Source organism: Myotis brandtii, unplaced genomic scaffold, assembly GCF_000412655.1.
Source record: "Myotis brandtii unplaced genomic scaffold, ASM41265v1 scaffold328, whole genome shotgun sequence".
Taxonomy (NCBI): Eukaryota; Metazoa; Chordata; class Mammalia; order Chiroptera; family Vespertilionidae; genus Myotis; species Myotis brandtii.
Window position 1 is genome coordinate 5,946,874 of NW_005362626.1, and position 21,815 is coordinate 5,968,688.

The window sequence follows — 21,815 nt, forward strand, 5'->3', positions numbered from 1 at the left end:
ACATATATATATATATATATATATATCTTCTTATGCTTCCTGCAGGCCCCTCAGGAGCTGTGCGTGAATGGAGTAGATATTCATTTCCATATCAGTCTAAGTATCGTTAGGAAGATGGCCTGAGAGCCCACAATGACTTCTTGAGTCCAATGTATTGGGAATATTTGCCTTTTTGGTTTATCTATGTCACTGTTCCCCTGCCACAAGCATAGCTATCCAAGAGGTGATTATTAAAGGAGAAATGTAAGTAGCTGTTTTCAGCATGACTAAGACGTGAACATGGGTTTAAATGTCCATGTAGTTGACACATAAAGTAGAATCTGAATGGGGAGGGTGTTTATTGATGGTAGAAAAATAGTTTTGGAAAAGGTTGGGGATGGTGACAGAGCAACATGCCGTCGGAAGCCTGTGGTCAAGTTAGTGAGAAACAATAAAGGAACAAGACCCAGGTATGGAAAAGCTAATGGGGTTACTAAAAAAAAGAAGGAGGAAGGAAGGGGAGCAAAGATGCTTGATGCAGCAGACAGCAGAAGGCAAGAGTGATTAAAGGTTTAGGCAGAAAAGTGAAATGAGGCCAACAAACTAGAAAGAGGGCAAATCATTAAAATCTGAGTGTTGAGTGCTCAGAAGAAACTGACATGTGCTTTCTCAGCAATTGGAGAAAGCATCTATTTGGTGGAAGAAAAAGCGCTAAGATTATAAAAATATTAAAAGTGGGGGAAAAAAGATTGCTAAATATATCTGGTATATAGAACCATTTTGGGTCAAATTTAAGATTTTATTATTCTATTTTAAAATTGAAAAACTTACATTTAACTTGAAAATGACATTGCCATTTTTATCCATGACCACATGCTCCTCACAATGGTTTCAATGACACAGGACACTTAACTTTTCTCTCCCATATTTACTGTCAGCTACTAATAAGCTATTCCTCCCCAAAGTCTTATTCAACCGTGACTGAGACCGAGTGGTAGGTTCATTCAGAAATCCATATAAAAAGACTAGCAGCATAAGGGAACGAATTTACCTGCTTAGACATATGTCATGTATGGAGTTTTCTCAAATACATATGTCATCTTTGAAAATGGCCCAGATCAAATCTAGCTGCAGAAGTTTTCTTCAAAACTTAGTCCACAAGTTAGTATTCAGGGCGTATGTTGGGGAGTGATAGGCTCCTCCTCTCAACCCATGCCCTGCAGCTCTGAGCCCAAATTAAATGGTGAATATCAACAATTTGGCCGAACATTTGACCCATGCGTAGCGTCTTCCCATCCTCACTGCTCTTAGCTCAAAATTCTCTGCTACTTTAAAAAGGCAAGGCCTTACCCCATTTCCTTTCAGATTCGCAGTTATGTGAGTAAGCATTAGCTGCTATCTGAGTACACTGTAAATGGCTTGGGTTAATCTCCTGGCTCCTTTATTCAACCAGTGCTGGTTTTAAGGTTCACAAGGGGTTTCTGAAGTGTCGTTCGCAGGTTCTGGGCAAATGGGTTCAATACATGTGCCATTCAATTTTTACACCAGGTAAGCCAAGCTGTTTAAAAGCCACGAAGTTCTGAAATTACGGCCTCTGGGTTTTATCACCACTGAGAAGGCAGTAGATGCAGAGCTGTGGCCCTAAAGGTAAGTGCTTTTCCAGGTCCTGGTGAAACTGTAGGCAAGTGACTAGATATGTGATACGGCTTCCTTGTTGTTTCACGGGAAGAATGTTGTGCCGAAAGTATTTAGTTTTGTCTTTGAATAAAACAGAAAAACGAAGCCCTTTGGAAGAAGTTAATTTTAATATATAATCTGTCATTTGTTCTCGCTACGGATAAGTGTTCATTTTAAATAACTTTATTTGAATTCTTCAGATTAAGTGAGTGTACAATAATGCACGTCTCTAACGAAAGCACCCACTCTCCTGTGGGCCTTACTGAATGCTGATCCTAGACCGCATCACTTGTTAATGAAATCTCTCCCTCTGCGGGAATCAGAGAAACGGAACTATATTTTCCCAGAGAAAACACACAACATTCCAGGCTACATTAAAAAGGCAAACCACCAGGCCTTACCCCATCATTTTCTTGAGCTAGGAGCACGAGCTCCATTCCCTCTGGCTCTTGAAATTTGCATGAGAAATATTTAATAATTACCGAAGAAATCACTTATTACAACACATACATTGTGAGAAAGGTTTAATAATTACCGTAATTACCGAAGAAATCACTTATTACAACACATACATTTAACTAAACGCAAAGGAATGAGAAATGACCAAAGCTGGGCCACAGCCTTACCTATGAGGGTGTGAAAGACCGCGGCGATGGCGCCGGCCACCACCATGCACAGGACGGCTTTGGTTCTGTCTCGCTTGCTGTTCACAAACACCAGGCCCACATTTTTAAAGTCACTCATGGGACCCGTGAAGAACTTCATCAGGGAATAGGCCAGTCCGTAGCTGGCCAGCATCTCCACCGCATCCTCCTTGACAGCCGCGATGCCCCGGTTCAAGGCCTGCGAGGGGAAAGACAACCCACAAACAGCATTAGAAAGCCCTTCTCATCTCCCGGGAATGACACTTCTAAAACAAAGCTCAACAGATCACGTTTCCATGGAAACACTAAGCAGCTTATAGGGCAAATCTCACTGTAATTTCATAAAAGTTATTAGTTTTCATTTTCATCCATATTAGCTTCCGTCTGAAGTAGCTTCCTGCGGGGGAGATGCCTGCCCATTAAAGTCATAAAACACACCCAATGAGCATTTTATGTTAATATCAGAAAATAATTCTAAGAAGTTTTGGTTAAAAGCTTCACACGTTAAATGCTATTAGTAGGCTGAATCTATATAACAGCAATAGGCATTCTGGAAATGAGTCAACCACTTTAAATGGAGTGGATAATTATTTGTTGTTTCTTTAAAGGAAGGTGTGTGTGTGTGTGTGCGTGTGTGCGTGCGCGCACACACACACACACGCATAACCTGAAATATTGTGTGTGCATTAGGTAGGTATCCTTCACGGCCTAGAATGAGTTCTGTGCTGTGAATAAAGGTATCGAAGGAATTTATTATGCCATCAATGGATGCTATTCACTCGATTCTTACTGTACTTTAACTTGAAATATATTCCTAAGTTCTGTGCAGACAGATATGAAAAGAAAACCATTAAACCAAATATACTGTTTTTAAATAATGCCTGCTCAACAAGATGCAATCATAGACTATTCTGATTATATTAACCAACCTCCCTGAGGGCCCTCTGAGGCACCAAGGGCTTGGCCTGGTCAGGGTGGCATTTCCAAACTAACTTTCCCATCAACTAGACAATCAATTACACTGGAGATGGTGGGAATGGATGTCCAAGTGGAGAGAATTCTATTTTTTAAATGTTGCCAGAACATTGTCTTGGTCTTTATGTACAGACAACTGACTGAGCAGAAGGGTCAGCTTTCTGCAGAGTTCTATACTTTAAAAATAGATGTTATGTTTTAGAGCAGTTTTAGATTCACAGTAAAATGTGCGGAAAGTACTGACTGTTTCCATATAACCGATGCCCCAGCACAAACAGCCCCCCCGACCACCACCACCATGTCAACACCCCCTACCACAGTGGGACATTTATTACAATCAATGGGCCTCCAATGGATGCATCGTTATCACTGAGAGACCACAGTGCATATCGGGGTTCAACTTGGTGTTATACATTCTAGGGGTTTTAACAACCATGTAATGACATATATCCACCATTATATAGTTGGACATTCTATGCAAAGCACTTAGCAAAAATGAATTCATAAGAAAGTATCAATGTGCAAAATGATTTGAGAAAAATCTAGAATTAAAATGTATGATAGGCCCTAGCCAGTTTGGCTCAGTGGATAGAGCGTTGGCCTGTGGACTCAAGGGTCCCGGGTTCAATTCCGGTCAAGGGCACATGCCACAGTTGTGGGCTTGATCCCCAGTGTGGGATGTGCAGGAGGAAGCCAATAAATGATTCTCTCTCATTATTGATTTCTATCTCCCTCTCCCTTCCTCTCTGAAATCAATAAAAATCTATTTTTTTTTTAAAAAATGTATAAAAGTTATAGTAATTCAGTATCATTCTCTGACAAAGCTAGTTTCTGGTAATTATTTCCCATTATATCTCTAACCCTTTGTCATCCCACCCAGATCCCTGTACTGGGCAGTGCACCCATACCCAGATATTGTGATCTGTCCACTAATGGCTCATAGCTGCCCCCAGCCACTTAGGGTAGGTTAAGCTACACTTGACTCCCAGGCAGCATGGGCCAATGGCTGCCTCATGCGAGGGACCATTGCCTCAGTGAGGGACCATTCTGGCACACTTGGTGCTCCAGAGCTCCCTGTGGGACCAGGTGGAAGCAAATCTAAAGAGGAGACCACATCCTTACTTAACTCTTCTCCATCGCCCACTGCTCCCCTCTCCTCCTGAGAACACTTGCTCCGTAAGTCACTTGGACAAGAATTCCCCAACACGGGATCTGCTTCTACAGAACCCAACTCAACTCAGGACACCTTCTAATTACACTCCTCTCAGCTGCTGAGAACGGTTATGGTTGGTTCTTTTTCCTTCTTGTCCTTCCCAAAATCTATAGCTGTACATTGGTTTATTTTTTCATTGCTGAAATGTTTGTTCAAATTTAAACGAACATATGACTTAGTACAAGTTTTAAAAGCATACCGGAGGGCACCTAAATAATGTCGATTTAGACTTTGTATGTGTCCACTGCAATGCTTTTTTTTTTTTTAATGCTTTCTACTTGTACCAACAGTTCACTGACTGAGCCCGAAGCCCAGTGCTGAGGCAGGTGAGAAGGAAAAGGGCACAGGAGTGACAGCGCTGTCCCCAACACTGAGTGTGAAAGCTCCACTGAGCTCACCATTTCTGGTCATGTGAGGAAAGAGCACTGGCTTTAGAGCCACACAGACCCAGTTGGACCTGCTCCTATCACTAAACTACAGAGTGGCCTTGGTCAAGGTCCTTATTCTTGCTGAAACAGCCCAACTGATCTTAGACTGGATACAAGCGGTGTACAGGGCACACCAAGCAGTGCCTGGAGAAGGCACTAAAAGCAAGGATTTTTGCATATTTTGTTTACCACTCTACACCCACCTCTTTGCTACAGCACAAAAGTTCAAATATTTGTTAAATGAATGTGCTATTTCCTACCAGGAACTTTAATGTTCATACTGATTTTTATGGACTTAAAAATATTTTATTATAAGATGTTATTACTTGTAAGATAAACCATTGATTTGACATTTTTAGTGATCACATTAAATGTACATAGTGATTGGAAAACATATCCCAATTTTAAGAAATATTAAAATGCAAGGGGAAAAAGAAGCTTTAGAATTGAGGATATTAACATTATCAGCCTTTCTATTATTCCCATTTGTAGCAAGCATTTCCTCAAATTTGTTCACTTTCTTAACTTCATAATTTTCTTCTGACACAGAAATATTTATTATGTAGTCGATCAATCATTTCATGGAGTTTCTTTCCATACTTATGGACTCTGCATTCTTACCCACCCACAGGTAAGGTAATTTTGTTCTAGTTTATGGTTTCATTTGCACACTTAGCTTTTTAAGCCTTCTGGAACTTATGCTGTGAGATATGGCTTAAAATTAAGTTTCTCAAAATAGTTCATTTCTTAAATAAAACACTCATTACTCACTTATTTGGGATGTTTCCTTATCAGTCATTAGTTCTTACATAGCCTTCAGTCACCTACTGTCTGCATCATCTGTCTGTCTCATTTTGTTTACCCTGTTTTCCTTCAAAGCATGTTCATCACCTGACATTACATTGTCTGTTTACTTGTTATTTGTCTTATTGTCTCTCTTGTGCATTTGAAAGCAAGCTCCATGGCATAGGAAACTTTGTCTGGTCCATGCTACATCCCTACAACATGATAGGGGGTCACATGACCACTATTTGAGAGAATGTAGTAAAGTGGACACAAGTAGTATAAATGTTTACTGAGGCAGGTGAAGAAATGAAATATGCTAATGAGCCGGGGACTCCCAAGAGGAGCTTATTCAGATGGACTAGACAAGGAAACCCCTCCACAGTCGTGATATTTGAGCTGAGTCCTGAAGAACTAGAATGAACCAGTTGAGTGAAAAGCTAGAGGAAGGCACAGGCCTGCAGGTGGGTTTAGAACAGAAAGAGGAACAGAGAGGGGGATAGGGTGAGTTTGGAAAAACAGGCCACTCGAGGTCATTCCAAGTCCTGGTGAAGAATGTGTGTTTTGTTCTAAGAGCAGTGGGAAGCCATTAAAGGGTCAGAGCAGAGGGCGGACAGAGGCTCACACTGGCTGTGGGGATAAGAGTGGACTGGAGAGGGAAGAGCAGAAGCAGGAAGTCAAGAGTTTTGTGGTCACCTGGGAAAGAGAAGGCGTTGGCTTGGACTAGGGCGGATAGAGGAGATGAAGAGAAGCAGAGTGCTTTGAGAGTTCTTTTGGACGTAAAAAGAATGGAACTGATGGTGGACTACAGGGTGGGCATGAAGGAAAGAGAAACCAAAGATGACTTGAATATTTTGGCTTGAGTCACTGGTCAGATGGTGTAGCTACTGACTGAGATGAGGAGACCGGGGAAGGGAAGATTTGGAAGGAAAAAGCAAGAGCTCCATTTGGGGGCCCCTGTGGAGTCTGAGCTGCCCATTGAATTCTAACAGAAAAGTCAAGTAGGATAGTTGGCTACATGAGTCTGGAGTCCAAGGGGGACGTCTGGGCCACAGACATAATACAGTATTGAAAGGCAGGAGTTAAATGAGATAATCCAGACAGAATATAGATTGAAAGGAGTCCAAGATTCAGCCCTATAGCACTCTAGGAATAAATTTAAACACCGTCAGGATGTGGCAAACCTTCCATGTAACACCAGTATTAGAAATATGCTGGAGTTCGGCATTAATGAGCTAGCCAGAAAGAACAGTTGCTGTGGCTGATAAAGAGGAAGAGCTACAGTTCTGAAATTCAGCTGAACAAGTGTCTGAGATGTCTTTAGAATGAATTAGGCCTTGAGTCAGAATACTGTCCCCAGATAGTCATAAGTAGGTTCACCTGCTGTCTACAGGCAAGTTTCTAAACACGCAGGAGCTTCCGAAAGTGAACACATATTAGGTGAGAGCCATATCTAACAGTACTCCTACTATGGTAAATATGAAGCTGCCCTCCAGCCACGGCCTGGCCTGGTCCTTGATGGAATGGGATGGGGCCTTGCTCACACCCAGCAATGTGGAACATCTGACTTAGAAACATACCAGGGTCCAGCAGGCATTTAGTGGGTCCGACATGCCTGAGTATCTCACAGTGTTTGCCAAGTTCATGGTGTTCTATTGTATGATTCCTCCCCACCCCCCCCCCACCCCCAACCCAGAAAGTTAGCAAATGACAGAATATTAAAAAGTAAAAAACAAAACAAAAAAACATGCAACATCACACAACTCCGGGGAAATGGCTAAAAAATCCCACATGTAATCTCCCTGGTATGAGCGGTCTTAGATCGTTAAACCCTAAGGGAGATTCTGACATTTCAAACTTGGGCTCTGGAAACCAGAAACATCTCTGTACTGCAGATGGAGAGTCTTCAGACCAAGGGTTGCCAACTCACCTCCCATCACCTCATGCCATTGTTAACAGCAAGCATCCCTTGCTAGCTGGGAGGAATGCTGTGCTCCCTGGGGAACCGGTCCAGGGGATGACACCTCCTCCCTGAGAGCAGGTCTGGAGCACAGCTTATCTTCTGTCTGGGAGATCTGTGAGGCTCTCCCTCTGTTTCTCCTACTCTCTCTATTCTAATCCTCACTACTCTTCTCACTTTCACTCTCTTGACTCCCCTACCTTCTCTATCTTGGCTCCTCTCTGTCCTTCCTTACTACTCTAGCCTACATTTTATGATCATTCCTTTAATCACACCCATGTCAATAACACCCACAACTTATTATCTGAATTCTCTGACCTTGGAGTCATCGAATCATTTACCTATTCCATTCTTATCTATATTTATAGACTTCTACTTGGATTTTGAAAGTGGCTAGAATCAAACATACAACAACACAGACTGTGACCACAACACACTTATTGTTTCCATCCTCAACTGGGCTGCTCTGTTATGCTTCCATTTTTTCCATTCTCAGCAGGTAAACTCACCTCTTATTTCATCTGGAATATGAAGTCCACTATGTAGAAAGAAAATATATTGTTGCTTCTCCCCTTAAAACAAACCTCAACAAAACACATCTGCACCCAACCCTTTCTCACCTCTCTCCTGATCCAACGGAAAAGTCAGTCTGACCAGGGCGAGTACAGGGCTATCTACCTGGGTCTTTACATCTGTGTCCCTCCAACCTTGCCAGGAGCCTTGTCACAAGCCACCATTTTCCTCTCCTGTTTGTCTGATTTTTGCTATTTACCTGGCTCTTTCCCAACATTTACTTGTACAAACATAAGTCTCTTCCATTTTAAAAATAAACCTGCTCCTGACTCTTCTCTATTTCTAGTTACCACCCTCCTTCTCACCTCCCTTTCATAGGTAACTTCTCATCATTTGCACTTTTTTTTTTCATTTACCCCTCAGCCTGTCCAAATAGCAGCTCCCAAACTGCAGGAACCTGGTCTGTACCCCCAGAACTACAGCTATAACATGGTCTCACCACATTACAGGGTCAATAAGTAATAATTTGTTAAATACATACTGAGTTCTGGCTTCTGCCTTCCTCTCCTCCACGCATGCTCTTCCTGCTAAACCAACTGGGCACTTTTCTGTCCTCAACTGTCTCACCTCTCAGTAGATCTAACCCAGTTGGCCATGGTCGCTTGGAAACCCCTTTCCCCCTTGGCTATAATGACATTGAGGTTTCTACGTTTCTCTCCCACCTCTTCTGCTTCAGCTCTTTCCCCTTGAGGCTTTCTCTTTTTTCATCTCATAAGTGTTGGTATTCCCAGGGATCTGTCTGGGCCCTTTCCTCTTTTCATTCTCCATTCTCGCTCAGTGATCCCACCCCCTCCCACAACTTCAATTACTTTCTGTCGGCGCCAGGTCTCAGATCCACCTCTCCAGGCCTTTTTGTGGGAGAGAGGAAGTTTCAGGCAATATTTCCAGTCAAGGGTTGCACTGACTGATTAGCAAAATGCACTTTCACTTCTGAGGGTGGGTGTGCATGTTTACCATCCCTTGGGAATTATTCAGTTTTGCAGTTTCATTAGTATGCATGGGGCTCTTCTGTTTTAGCCTCTGACAACTTCTTTTTTTCTTTTCCTTTCTTCCTCTTGGGCTTATTCCTCCTTTGATTTTTGAAGAACTTCCCTCAGGATGTTTATCGCTTCCTGTTGAAGATCACTGACCACACAGAACCATCTGCTAAGCAGTCAGGGAACACACCATTTCTCCCTTGAATTATTCGAACGACTTTCAGCTGCACTTCCATGTTTTTCTGGACCATCATTGCTTTAAAGAGAGTAAAATCTTCTGTGGCCAACACAGGTCGCAAAGTGGTCTGTGACGTGCAGGTCTTTGCAAGAGGAGAAGTGCACACTTCTGGAAATTGATCTTCATTAGTTTCAACTTCTTTGAGATAACTTTTTAACAGCTTTTCATTCCTGATGTATCTCAGCACAGGTCAATTTGCCTTCTTCTTCATCACCAAAAACTTCACATTTTCTGCTTCATGACATCCAAGATGGGGATGGACCAGTCCGGGCCTTGCAGGAACCTGGTGATACTCTCCACCACCCATTCTACCTCATTATCTTCTTCCACAGCCATCCTACCCTCCGGGGTACCATGGAACCTTAAGCCAGACCCACAGAGCCAGCTAAGGCCCTTTAGCCGCATGTTGCCCAGAGCAAATTGGGAAGTGTTGCCCCCACAGTCGCCTTGCCAGGAGTGCTGTGTGTTTTATGAGTGCTGTTTGCAGTTTTCTGGATATACTAGTACATACCATCCTCTCTCGTCTAAAGGCTTATGCTTAAGCTCTTTTCTCTACACAGAACCACCTTTACCCCTGTTCCCACCCCATTCACCTGGTAAACTCATCATCAGTTTAGGAATCGCATCTTCTGGGAAGCTCTCTCCTAGGCCTAGCCCTTCCTCTGTGCTCTGCAACCTACACGGACCCTGGGCCCTGTCACTGCACTTGCCAGGTGAGCTGTGGTTGCCTGTGTACTTGACCCCCATCTCACTAGACTCCTTGAAGCAGGAACTGGCTTATTTGTCACCAGTTTTCCTACATCTACTTAGCACAGTGCTGAGCATAGTCGAAAATCCGGATGTGAAAAAATGAATGTGTTAGCTATAACACACAGCCTAGATCTGGTAGCAAATCTGGTATCTTATATCTGGTCAATAAAATCTCCAGCTGCAGGTTTGGTTTTCTGGGTAAATAAACTTATGTTTGGTAGAATCTATGTATTTAAAATATGCAAAGGGATGGTGGTAGCACCATAGACCTTCTTGGAGTCCTGATGTTATCTCAAGAGGCAGGCAAGGACTTTCACTGGCATTTCTCCTCTGCCATACTGGCACCGGGTGCCTACTGGATAAAGGTTGGCTGCTGAACTGTAGACACACAGACATAAATAGAATTCAATATTGGGTCACATGATTAGCCTCTTAGGTATAAAGCTTAAGCAAAGATTATTTCTGACTCTCTCTTTCTCTCTCTCTCTCTTTTTTTTCTTCATGTCCTTTGGATGTCAACTGGGATACGGGACAAACTGTTCCTATGGAGTCAAATCCTGTAACAGAAGTCAGCTGCTGTCAGAAGCAAATAAGAAGTTCAGATTCAGAGGATAAGAGGACCTCCTGCCCAGATCCTGGAGAAGCGGAGAGAACCCTGCTGAGAGCTCAGTGTGCCCCAGACAACCAGGGCATGACCTCCACATTCTGAAAGGGGGGTGCTTGGGAGGGCAACCAGGCACCGAGAGAGATGGCTACACGATTCAGGGAGGGCCAAAGGCTGTTGGACCCTGATCTTGTAACTGATATTCATGGCCACGTGGTCAAAAGAAATTGATCATGTGGCTCATATAGAAATGGCATTTCAATTTCTTCCACATAAAGGTGCTGAGTTGGAAACTGGTATTGTTCCTTAAAATAGCAGGAGACTATTATATGAGATGCTAAACGTCCCATTTTTTTTTTTACTTTGAGTAAGATGAATACTTCCTTCGCTGGCCTCATCCTGGATTAGAAAAACCAATGGGACACAGGGCCGGGTAAGAACTCTGTCTTGCTATAGACTGCCATCTAATCTCTTTGATAAAAGACTACTCCTGTCTACAGCTTCAACATAAAGCAAACTCACTATTGCCACAGATGAAATGGTTTTAAAATCTTTTTCAAACCCAAGATCCTCAGAAAATGCACATTTGTGGAAATGTGGAAATTCAGAAGCCCACGCGCAGGCAACGCGACCTGTGGGAACCGCTTCTCCCAAGGACGTGGATCATCACCATCCTGGACTTCAATAGTCCCCAGGAGCCCGGGTGCTGTAATTTTCCACTGTTATTGTTCTGTTGGTCTGTATTTTAAAAAGTGGTTTGGGTTAAATTAGATCATTTGTCTTCCCGGTAGTTTTCCAAGCCATGCTTTATTTTCTCAAGGATCTATAGTGCCCTAAACGAGACACCCTCACTCTGTTTGGCTGGCGCGCCAGCCAAGAACTTGACACCCACACACGAGGTTGTGGTTTAAAGGGAGTAGCAGTCAAATGAAACCTGGCCTCCTCGGTGTCCAAGGCATGGCTCCGTGGGGCAGTGTCCATATTTAGTGCTTCCCGAAAACCCGGAGGCCACTCAGGGCAAGTCCAAAATACGACACTTGTGTTACTTCCCGCACCTGGAGAGGAGTTTTCTATACAGAATAGATACACTACTAAACAGGTACGAAGTCTGGCTAACTCGGGTTTCTCCTGTGGGTTTCCTCTGCACTTCAGGGGAAATAAAAGCATTTTGCTTTTGACCTCATCATCTGGAAATATGTTAGTTCATTCAATATATTGTGGTGTCATAGGACCCTCCTCAAATCCTCTGGAGTTTTCATTTAAAAACAAAGCATATTCACCTAAATTTAACTTTAATTCAAGATGGTGGGAGGCTTCATAGGGAAGAGATAATACTATGAACATCCTGCTGTGCTTAAAAAATCCCCAAAGTTTCCTGTGCCACTTGAGAATCTTTACTTATTCCTCACCTTGAGAGCGCATCTTTATTACAGAAATGCCCATACTTTTTTACACTTATAAAGTTATATCATCCCCAAATGATAATATTTATTGGTTAATATCTCAAGATTACATCCATTCTACTTCAGAACTGAGTTTTCAATGCTTTTATATTAAAAAATAACAACACAACTTCATAAAAAGTAGTCTGGAATAGACCCTGAGATCCGGGGAGTTTTTTGTGTCCCCCCCGCTGCCCCAACTTTCTCCCTGCCTACATACTGATTACTCCAGCACCTTAAAGTTAGCTGTGGGTCTCTGAGCATCTCAAAAGCACCATTCTATTTTTCCAACCGTAACATTTGGAAGTGTCTATTGCCTCCTATTGACATTTATAATTCATTTATACAAAGAGAAGGAAAAGGGGATGCCTACTTGCATTTGGATCTCATGAAACCCAGTAAGCACAATAACGATGGTGATGAGAATATCTTAGCCACTAACATTTGCCGAGGGCTCGCGCTGTGACAATTGCTGCTCTCAGATCTTTACTTCACCCGCCAACTCTGTGAGGCTGGTACCGCTATTTCCCAGCTTGCTGGTGGGGAAACTGGTGCAGGGAGAGGCCAAGTCACTTTGCCAGGGTGACAGGGAGCTGAAGAAGAATCCAGACAGCTGACCTCAGGTCTTTTGATCATAACCATCACTCTATTACACTGAAACCAAGCCCTCCTTCCACTTCGCTTCAGATATTACAGAGAGTGCCAATTGCTTCTGTAAGCAGAGAGGATTAGGTGATTAGATCGAAGACAACTTTTGGATAAAGCCAAAATTATCAAAATTGTCAAAGGTCCTGAAGTGAAGATTATTTTTTCAACAGTAATGTGTAGCAAGTACTGCTCCTGCAAATGTGGAAGACAAATGGAGTGAGACTGAAGTCATCATACATTTGAGTTGTCAGGTCACTTATGCTCTGCCATCGGCACCGCACAGCGTGGGGACGAGTACACGCCTGCGACCACAGCCCCGCAGGCGCCTCCCTGAACTCAGGCACCTGCTCCACCAGCACCAGTGTGGCCCGATGCTCAGAGAGGCTCTTGACAGTGGACAAAGTTGTTTATGGGCTTCTTTCATAGATGGGATAATGCGTCACCCCAGTACCTACAACTTGTCCAAAAAATTTATTGGCTTCTCAGCTGCAGAATTCATATATTTTTGCTTGGGGTTTGGTTATGACTCGCTGCTGGTATTTATATGACTGGCACACATGAGCCTTGTGAAAGGTTTCTAAGGGACTGAGGCTTTTGAACTGATTGCCTTTAGGCGGTGGGTGCAAGAGAGTAAAAACTGGGCATCAAACAGGTCAGTCCATCTACTCCATGGATGTTCTATACCAGTGACCTGCGTACACATGCACACACATGCACACATGCACAGGCATATACACACACATACCTGGAAAGGAATCCCAACAAAACTCAGGCAGACAATATTTAATGTGACAAAGCTGTCTTCGGTGTTTGCCTGGCAGAAGCCGCCAGGGAGGTCCCTGTGAGTGCCTGGGAAAGGTGTCTATCAAACCAGTAGAGCTACAACCAAAGGCTCTGATAGTTTAAAGTAAAAAAAAAAAAAAAGGTAACTTCATTAATGCACTCATTTACACATATTTTGATCAATTAGAATCAAAGTGAATCATCAAAATAAATGAAACGCCAAATTCCTGGGGTGCAAAGCCAAGTAACCACCCCACAAAGCGAACGTTGCTATGTTATTGGCACACTTTTCATAATACCTGGGATGAGACCTCTTAGAAGAATTCCCTCTGTTTGTCTCATTTGAAATACGCCATGGTTTCCAACGGTTTTAAAAACAAGGCTGAATACTAGAAGTTGTGTGCTGGCCAAAAGGCAGTTGTAAAACATCGACCTAGGGGTGGGAGAGAAGAGGAATCCTCTCTCTTTTGACACTCTGTCCTGCTGCTGCTTACTTAAGGTGACCTACTTCCACCTTTTTGGACTTTAGCACCTAAATCATGATTTATTTACAAATAGGTAAAACAAATATTCTAACGCAGCCTGACTAGAGCATAAAGGCACCTACCCTGCCGGTCTGCGGTCTGCAGGGTCAGAGAAAGCTTCCTGGAGGCTGTCAATGCCCCCCTTGAATTCCCTCACTGAGCTACCTCTTAATACCAGCTGAAATGCTAGCATCTTCCTTGTCCCTTCCGCACATCCTCTGAGATCAAGGTCAAGTCTCCCCCCGCCTCCCCCCACCCCAGGAACCCTTCCCTAACCAGTCTCAGCCACAGGACAGCTCCTGTCACAGGTCATCACTTATTTACTTATAGAACTATTTCATTCATTCAAATACATTAAGTAAGTATGGCTACTGGCATGGCACCATGCTCTTTATTGACCAATGAAAACAATATGGTGGTCAAACACATGCTAACCTTTAATGACCACCAGGTCACACACATTAGTCAATGAAGAGCACAGTGCCAGGCCAACAGGACATATTCTCTACATATATTTGAATCTTTCTTTATATCCCTCACAAATCTTAGAACTAGGGGCTTGTATGAATTGTTACTCACTGGTTAACTGTGGTAAGGACCAGGGCAGTTTTGTATGACAAGAAGGACAGATTTGAAGATCTGAAGATGGAAAACATGGTGGGTGGGGAAGACAGTATAAAGGCTGAGAGAGATACACATAGAAGGGCTATCACAGAAACAAGTGTGCTAAAATATAAACACAACACTACAGCTATTCAAATCATATAGACAGCAGGCTGGAAGGGGCCAATGGGGGGAAAAGGGGACATATGTAATACTTTCAACAACAAAGAATTATTTAAAAAATTAAAAAAACAAATCATATAGACAAGATAGTAATTCTAATTGATCAAATGGGTCAAAAAGGGAACTGCTGAACAAAAATATATGGAATGTGACCTAAATATCTGTGCAAAAGAAAAAAAAATTAGCTTGAACTCTTTTAGTATAACCACATTTAAACTCATCTGACATTACCTATAATAGCATTTATATAAGAATTTAAGAATCATTCCAACCTCAATGTTAGGATTCTCGTACCACGTCTCATAATCTTGAGCTTCCTTATGGGTTAAATGTGGTTTTTTAAAAAAGCAATTGAATATTCCTATAACACATTTCAATTACCCTAGTCTAGTTCAATTGCCCTAAACTTATGTTGTTTTTTCAAAGGGGCAGTGATTCAGAAGACCCTTTTCTAGAAATTCTTTGAAGTGTTCAGTGTCTTGGCTTGGTAAACTCTCCTTAACACAAAAGAAAAAAAACAAAATAAACCTTTCTTCCTATTTTACTGGAAGTAAAAGGGAATTTTCCAAGGTTATTTGTTAAGTTTCTAAATGACAAAGTGCAGATTTTTAAAATTGCACTGTAAGGACAAAAATAATGGTAATTCTGGACTTTGATTAGTAAATAGATTTCCTCATTATATAAAATTCATAACTCTGACAGTAAAATTTAATCTGTTTTTAAAATAAGCTTTATAATGCCTGTTAATTGCCCAACACAGAATATGATGTTTCCTCACAAATGAAAATGCATTCAGATTTTCCCCTTGGTCTTTCTAAAAGACCCTTTCCACAAAACAAAAGCTACTTCTCTGTAATTATTTCTATGTAAAGATGAAAGTATGCTAAATAGAGAAAATATGACATAAACTATTACATCATGTAATTTCTAACTCTCTCAAACACTTATGCATTTAAAACTCATCCCATATGTCTGTACTACTAGTACATGTTTTCTGGGCTGATGCAAAAATTGAAGAAGTCAAAGAGAAAAACACCGACCAGGGAAAAACAGGAAGTCCCAACTTTGAAAAAATCTCATTCCACCTTCTATGCAAACCACTGGAAGATTAGACAAACTAAGTATTTGTTGACATTGGCTGCAAATTTTGAAAAGGAATAGAGCTTTAAAAATATTCCGGAAGGAGACTCAAACTCTCTTTTTTACTGCTTCATTTTTACTTCTTTCCTTTTGTAAAATATATTTTAGAGGAACTGCTAACTAGAAATCTCAAATTATTTTCATGTTCCTCCCTGTATAGATGAGTAGAGTTGTAGGAAGCTCCGGCTGTTGCCAAGCAACCTCTTAAGCAGGTATAGGGGTCTGCGCTAAACATTTTCTCTTGAGTTATCACTTTTCATTTGATCCTCTGAAAACCCAGCATGTTATGGGGGTCTCAGCTCTTGTGGAAGATGGGGAGACAGAGGCTCATAGAGAAAAACGGAGCTATTAGTAGCAGAATTGGTACTCTGGCCTCTAAATCCAGCAGGGGACTCTGAAAAGCATGTGGGCCATCTACTTAGATCTGAGCTTCCTCCCAGACTAGCTGTGTGATCTTGGGCACATGACTTTATCTCTCTGGGATTCAGAATAGCAGAATAGGAATGCTCACCCAAATCGGTCTCCTGATTATGTGTGTGACAGTGCTTAGTACCAAAGGAGGCATGTCATCAACCCCCTCTCCCTCCTCCAATTAGAAGATCAGAGATACAATGTTTGGGTGTGAGTCCCTGACCTAGAGCACAGGCCCTGACACATCAGAGATGCCCAAGCCCCCATGGGGTCTCAGGATGCAGTCTGGTTCAGGGCAGACTAAAATTTAAGAAACTCATAGATATAGACAACAATATGGTGGTTACCAGAGGGAAGGGCATGGAGGGTAAAGGGGGACAAATATATGGTGACAGAAGATGATTTGACTTTGGGTGATGGGCACACAATGCCATATACAGATCAGGTATCATAGAAATGTACTTAAAGCTTATATGATCTTATTAACCAATGTCACCCCAATAAATTTAATTTAAAAAAATTAGCCCTAAAGACCTGTGGCAGGTCTAAATATCTTCTTGCTTTTTAAAATAGCCACAGCCAGTGGAGTGATTCAAGGCAAAAATGATTTCCTGGATGCATGGGGTCACTCCCACTTGGCCCCTTAGTGTGGTCCGGTGGGGACTGGGAAGGACCCTAACTCTGGGTGTGGGACGAGCTCAGTTTTCCAGAAGTGACCATGCAGACCCAAACTGCCTGAGAGTTCTTGCCTCTCATCAGTAGGAAGGAGAGGGGCAGCAAGGAAATAGATAACGGTGGTAGCTACTTTCTGATTTCCAAAGACACAGATCAACGAAGTGTTTCCTAAAGCACCTCCTACACCATGTGCCAGGGCTGCCCAGCCAGGCTCCTCCAGCTTTAATAGCCCCGTCTGCCCTCATTTTCTTTTTATAAGCATGGTTCCCTGGCTTCAAAGATTCCGCCTCAGTCAAAAGCAGCCATAGCTAAGCAAAATCAAGCAACCTTCTCATGACGTAATACGTGTTCTCATTAATCTGACAGCTTTAGAAGGAAATGTGTGCAATGTGTGCCATGTACACGTTCAAAAGCAGCTTTCAGTGACACCTCATTAAGTTAGAAATCTACCCCGGCAGCTGGGATCATGGAGAAACTGCTCAAAGGAGAGCTGAGTGTGGAGGGTCAGATTGGGTCACGTGATCCTGATGCCAAAATGCGGTGTTCGGGACCAAGTTCTCCTTGTCTTGCAAAATCAAAGAATAAGTTCGTGGACAAAGAGGTAAGCAAAAGCCAAGTTTATTGAGATAGCAGACTCCTTCTAGCTTGGAGGGGACCCAAGTGGGTTGCCCTGGAAGCTGTCTCGGGGTAAGATATATGCCCTGCTGGCTTCTGATTGGTTCTTTCGAAGAGGAAACTCTCAGTCTATTGGTTATTCCCAGTTGGGTTGCCCTAGCAACTCTCACCTAACTGGGTCTAGTCTTTCCCAGTCTACTTTCCCTCCCATAGTCCCCTCCCTGACTACCTAACCCTCCTCTATTTCCTTATCCCAGGCACGGGAATTTAGATCGGATGTGATAGGCAATAGGAAAGACCCAGAGCTTGTGAGGGTAGAGTTTATGGTAGGAACGTGTGTAATGGACTAAAATGTCAAGAAAGTAGAGTTAGAAAACCACCTCTTGCCATAGAATCCCAGGGAACAGGTGTGGCATCCAGGACCTAAGGCATTGGTGGCGGGAAAGAAAGTTGGGAGCCAACATTTATTTTGATGTAAGAAATAAGGTCTGTTTTTCATCTGCCTGGAACACCCCACTCCTGAGTCAGTCTCCCTGAGGGTGGGGCCTGTCTCTAGATTGTCAATCAACATTAGTTGTCTAGCTGAGGCGCAGCAGGGGTGTCACTGCCTGTAGCTGGGTACCGGTGACACGAGCTGGAAACAACACCTTGGACCACCCATTCTCCAAGTCATGTAAAATGAAAATAAAACAATACTTCATTACAACGCAGCCTAAAATTGAAGAGGTGAACTTCCTGCCTAAGTTTAAAGGGGAATATAATCCACAGGGAAAGACATTTGGCCAGTGCCAAGCGGCCTCAGTCTCTGTCAGCATTGACCCTGACATCTGAGGATCCTGGACATGAAAAATGGCAACAAGGATATGGTGAGTTGCTGTAGACTAACTATACTTTGTCACTCAGTCAGCCACACACTGATCCCACCCTGTGTGCAAGGACAGCTCACAGGACCCCGCTGTCCCCTACCGCTAAGTGCCCCTCGCCTTTGGTGGGCTTTGCCCTGAGAGGCTGTGCCCGTGTGGACCTGGCAGCTGGTAAGGACTGCAGGGCATCAGGGCCAGGGGGCCACGGGACATCCAGCAGCGCAGTTCCCACAAAGGGACAGCAGACTAAGTGGTCTGAGACGCACAGGGACGAAGAGGCAGAATGAACAGGAAAGGGCCAGGGGCCAGAACCAGGACAATGACAGCACTGGGGGACAGGGAGTAAGACGGTCCGACAGGCGATGGCAAGAGGGGGCCCTGTTGCTCTTCTTGCCTTCACTGTGCCTGCTCCTCACTTGAGACACCCAATCCCAAGCGAGTTTGCCCTGGAAGTTTGTAGGTGATGACCCAGTGGCCCAGGGTGCTGGGTGGCCTCAGGAGACAGTGAGCAGGGCCCTGGCAGGAGTGGTTCCCTGCCCCGTTTGCTCTCTCCCTCTTCATCTGCTATCATTGCTTTTCTTTGTTACTGACTGTTGAACAATGAATGGGGTGACCGCCCACTGGGGGAAAAATGTGTTTCTCTAAGTGCGAGAAGTCATGCTAACCAATGATGCATTTGCGGCTGCAAAGCAAATGTCTGTGCTAAGCTGACACTTATCTGATGGCAACGTTCTGTTGGGATAAACAGAAATATCTCTGGGATCTGTTTACACTGCTGAGAACCAGGTCCCGTGGGATGGCGAAGAAGTCAGAGCAACTGCATAGCTCTGTTCTCTCAAGCAAAAGACGACGTGGTGTGTAGACTCTGGGAAGTCCTGGCAGTTTCGGGCAGGGAAGCCTTCCTGGGAAGCCTGCTGGGAACCAGCCTGTTTTGGGGGCGCAGGGCCTATAGAAGGACACTCATTTTAGCCCCAGTGAATGGAGACCTGAAAAAAGTCAGATTACTAAAGCTGGAAGGGTGACCTGCAGCTCCCTGTGCGCCCAACCTGGCCTATGAATCCACAGTGTGGCTGCAGTTGGGATACACAGAAAGGAGGGGATGGAACAGCAGAGGGAGGCCTTGACTGTGAGAGAGACACAGCTTTTTATCTAGATACCAGTGCACCCTCCTTAACCCGCTGTCACTCGACAGGTCCTCTGATAGCCTCCGGCTCCAACGGTCTGTGCTGCTAAGTATTCTGGTTAGCACTTGTTTACAATCAAGGTGGGGAGATATGGTAAACGTATACAATAGACATATAGTCATACACTTGGGTGTGACTTCGTGCCATAACTCTTAATTCTTCCGCACTCTTGCCATGTCTACACATTTATGTTTTATAAATACTAAAGGTATAAGCTGCTTAATTCAATAATTGTTAAATGAAACTGTTAATAAATGAAAGAGAATTATCCCCCATGTAGCCCCTCTTCTCCCTCATTACACCTTCCCCCTGTTCCCCCCCAAAACAACAACAACAACAACAACAACAACAAAACTGTGGGTAACCCATCAAAAATATATTTGAGGGGTGGAAACAATCTATATAAGCCTACTGCTGGAACAGGGTTAAAACAGGGGACTTAAGCCCAGCCGGTGTCACTCAGTGGTTGGGTGTCAACCTATGGACTAGGTGGAGGTCAGGGTTCCATTTCCAGTCAATGGCACATACCCGGGTTGCAGGCTCAATCCCCAGTAGGGGGTGTGCAGGAGGCAGCCAATCAATGATTCTCTCTCATTTTCGATGTTTCTATCTCTGTCTCCCTTACTCTCTGAAATCAATAAAAATATAAATAATAACAAAACAGGGGACTTAATGTTTTAAATGGAATACTCATCACAATTTAATAATTTTTAAATCACCATTGGATAATTCTCTTGGAATCCAATAGAACACTTCCTATGGCAATGCCTGATGAGCGTTTTGTATTTTACCATAATTCGTACTATGAACCCCACCCTTTCTCAGGAGGTCGGAGGAGAGCTCGCTGGGGCTTTGGCTGGAGGTCATCCTCCTGCTAGGAGGGCAGAGATGACTTTGTAGACCATTCAGAATGGAAAGGGCGAGTTCCTGTGTGTGTTGTTCTTGGAGGCCCTTCTAGTGGGAATGGGCCGTGGTGGCTCTTCTATCAGATGTGATCTATCTTTGGTCATCATCCGTTTGAACCGTCCTCTTGTAACCTCTTGTAAGTATAAAAGGGAAATGCAGAAAAGACAGTGGGCCCTTGAACTGGTCGGCACCTGATACACTATCAAAGGAGAAAGAAAAACAAAGTACCTTTGCACTGCAGAGCTCTTCCCTGTAGGAAGCCCATGGGATTTTAGATATACAATCCTGAACAGGATTGGTGGTCATGAATTCAGAAGATACAGTTCTACCTAAAAACATATTTTCTTATTTTTTACTCCATGTGATGAAATGTTTCTTATGCCTCTTTCTTACTATCCCAGCACTAAATCAATTACCAAAGTCCCAGCTACGGGGTTCTCCTGCAGGGATGGCCATAATATCCCTTCTATGTTATCAAGTCCACACAATGAGTTCATGAGATTAAGGATTCTAATATTTCTTGAGCATTGTTTCCTTAGGTACCAATTCTTAACCAGTTGTGAGAAAGGTAAGCCTATTAAAATATTTTCAATTTTTATGTGTGTCTTTACATGTACCTGTAGTAGAGTCATCTGCGAGACACACACACACACACACACACACACACACACACACACACACACACACATTTCAGAGAGGAAGGGAGAGGGAGAGAGAGATAGAAACATCAATACTGAGAGAGAATCATTGACTGGCTGCCTCCTGCATGCCCCCCACTGGGGATCGAACCCGAAACCCAGACATGTGCCCTGACCGGGAATCAAACCATGACCTCCTGGTTCATAGGTCAACACTCAACCACTGAGCCACCGGCTGGGCTTAGGTTATAAATCTTTCAAAAGCAGGCCCTGTGACCCCCTAGAGTAAGTGGCACAGGTAAGGGAAATGTTTGAAAGTTCTGCCCCCCGCACCCCTCCAGTTTTGTAGGTCTTGAAATAAACCCTTCATGAGATGAAATGATGCTTTTCTAGGGAGAG

General features: G+C 43.4%; 1 protein-coding gene and 1 pseudogene across 1 annotated transcript in view; both read right to left on the minus strand.

The window, feature by feature from the left end:
• The window catches only part of ANKH (ANKH inorganic pyrophosphate transport regulator), a 97,219-nt gene that overhangs the window by 45,245 nt on the left and 30,159 nt on the right, over positions 1-21,815 (minus strand). Inside the window, exon 2 of the mRNA XM_014543552.1 lies at positions 2,283-2,499. Within this exon, the coding sequence (XP_014399038.1) occupies positions 2,283-2,499 (217 nt within the window). The remainder of the gene's footprint in view (positions 1-2,282; positions 2,500-21,815) is intronic.
• LOC102259417 lies at positions 8,844-9,800 on the minus strand (annotated as a pseudogene).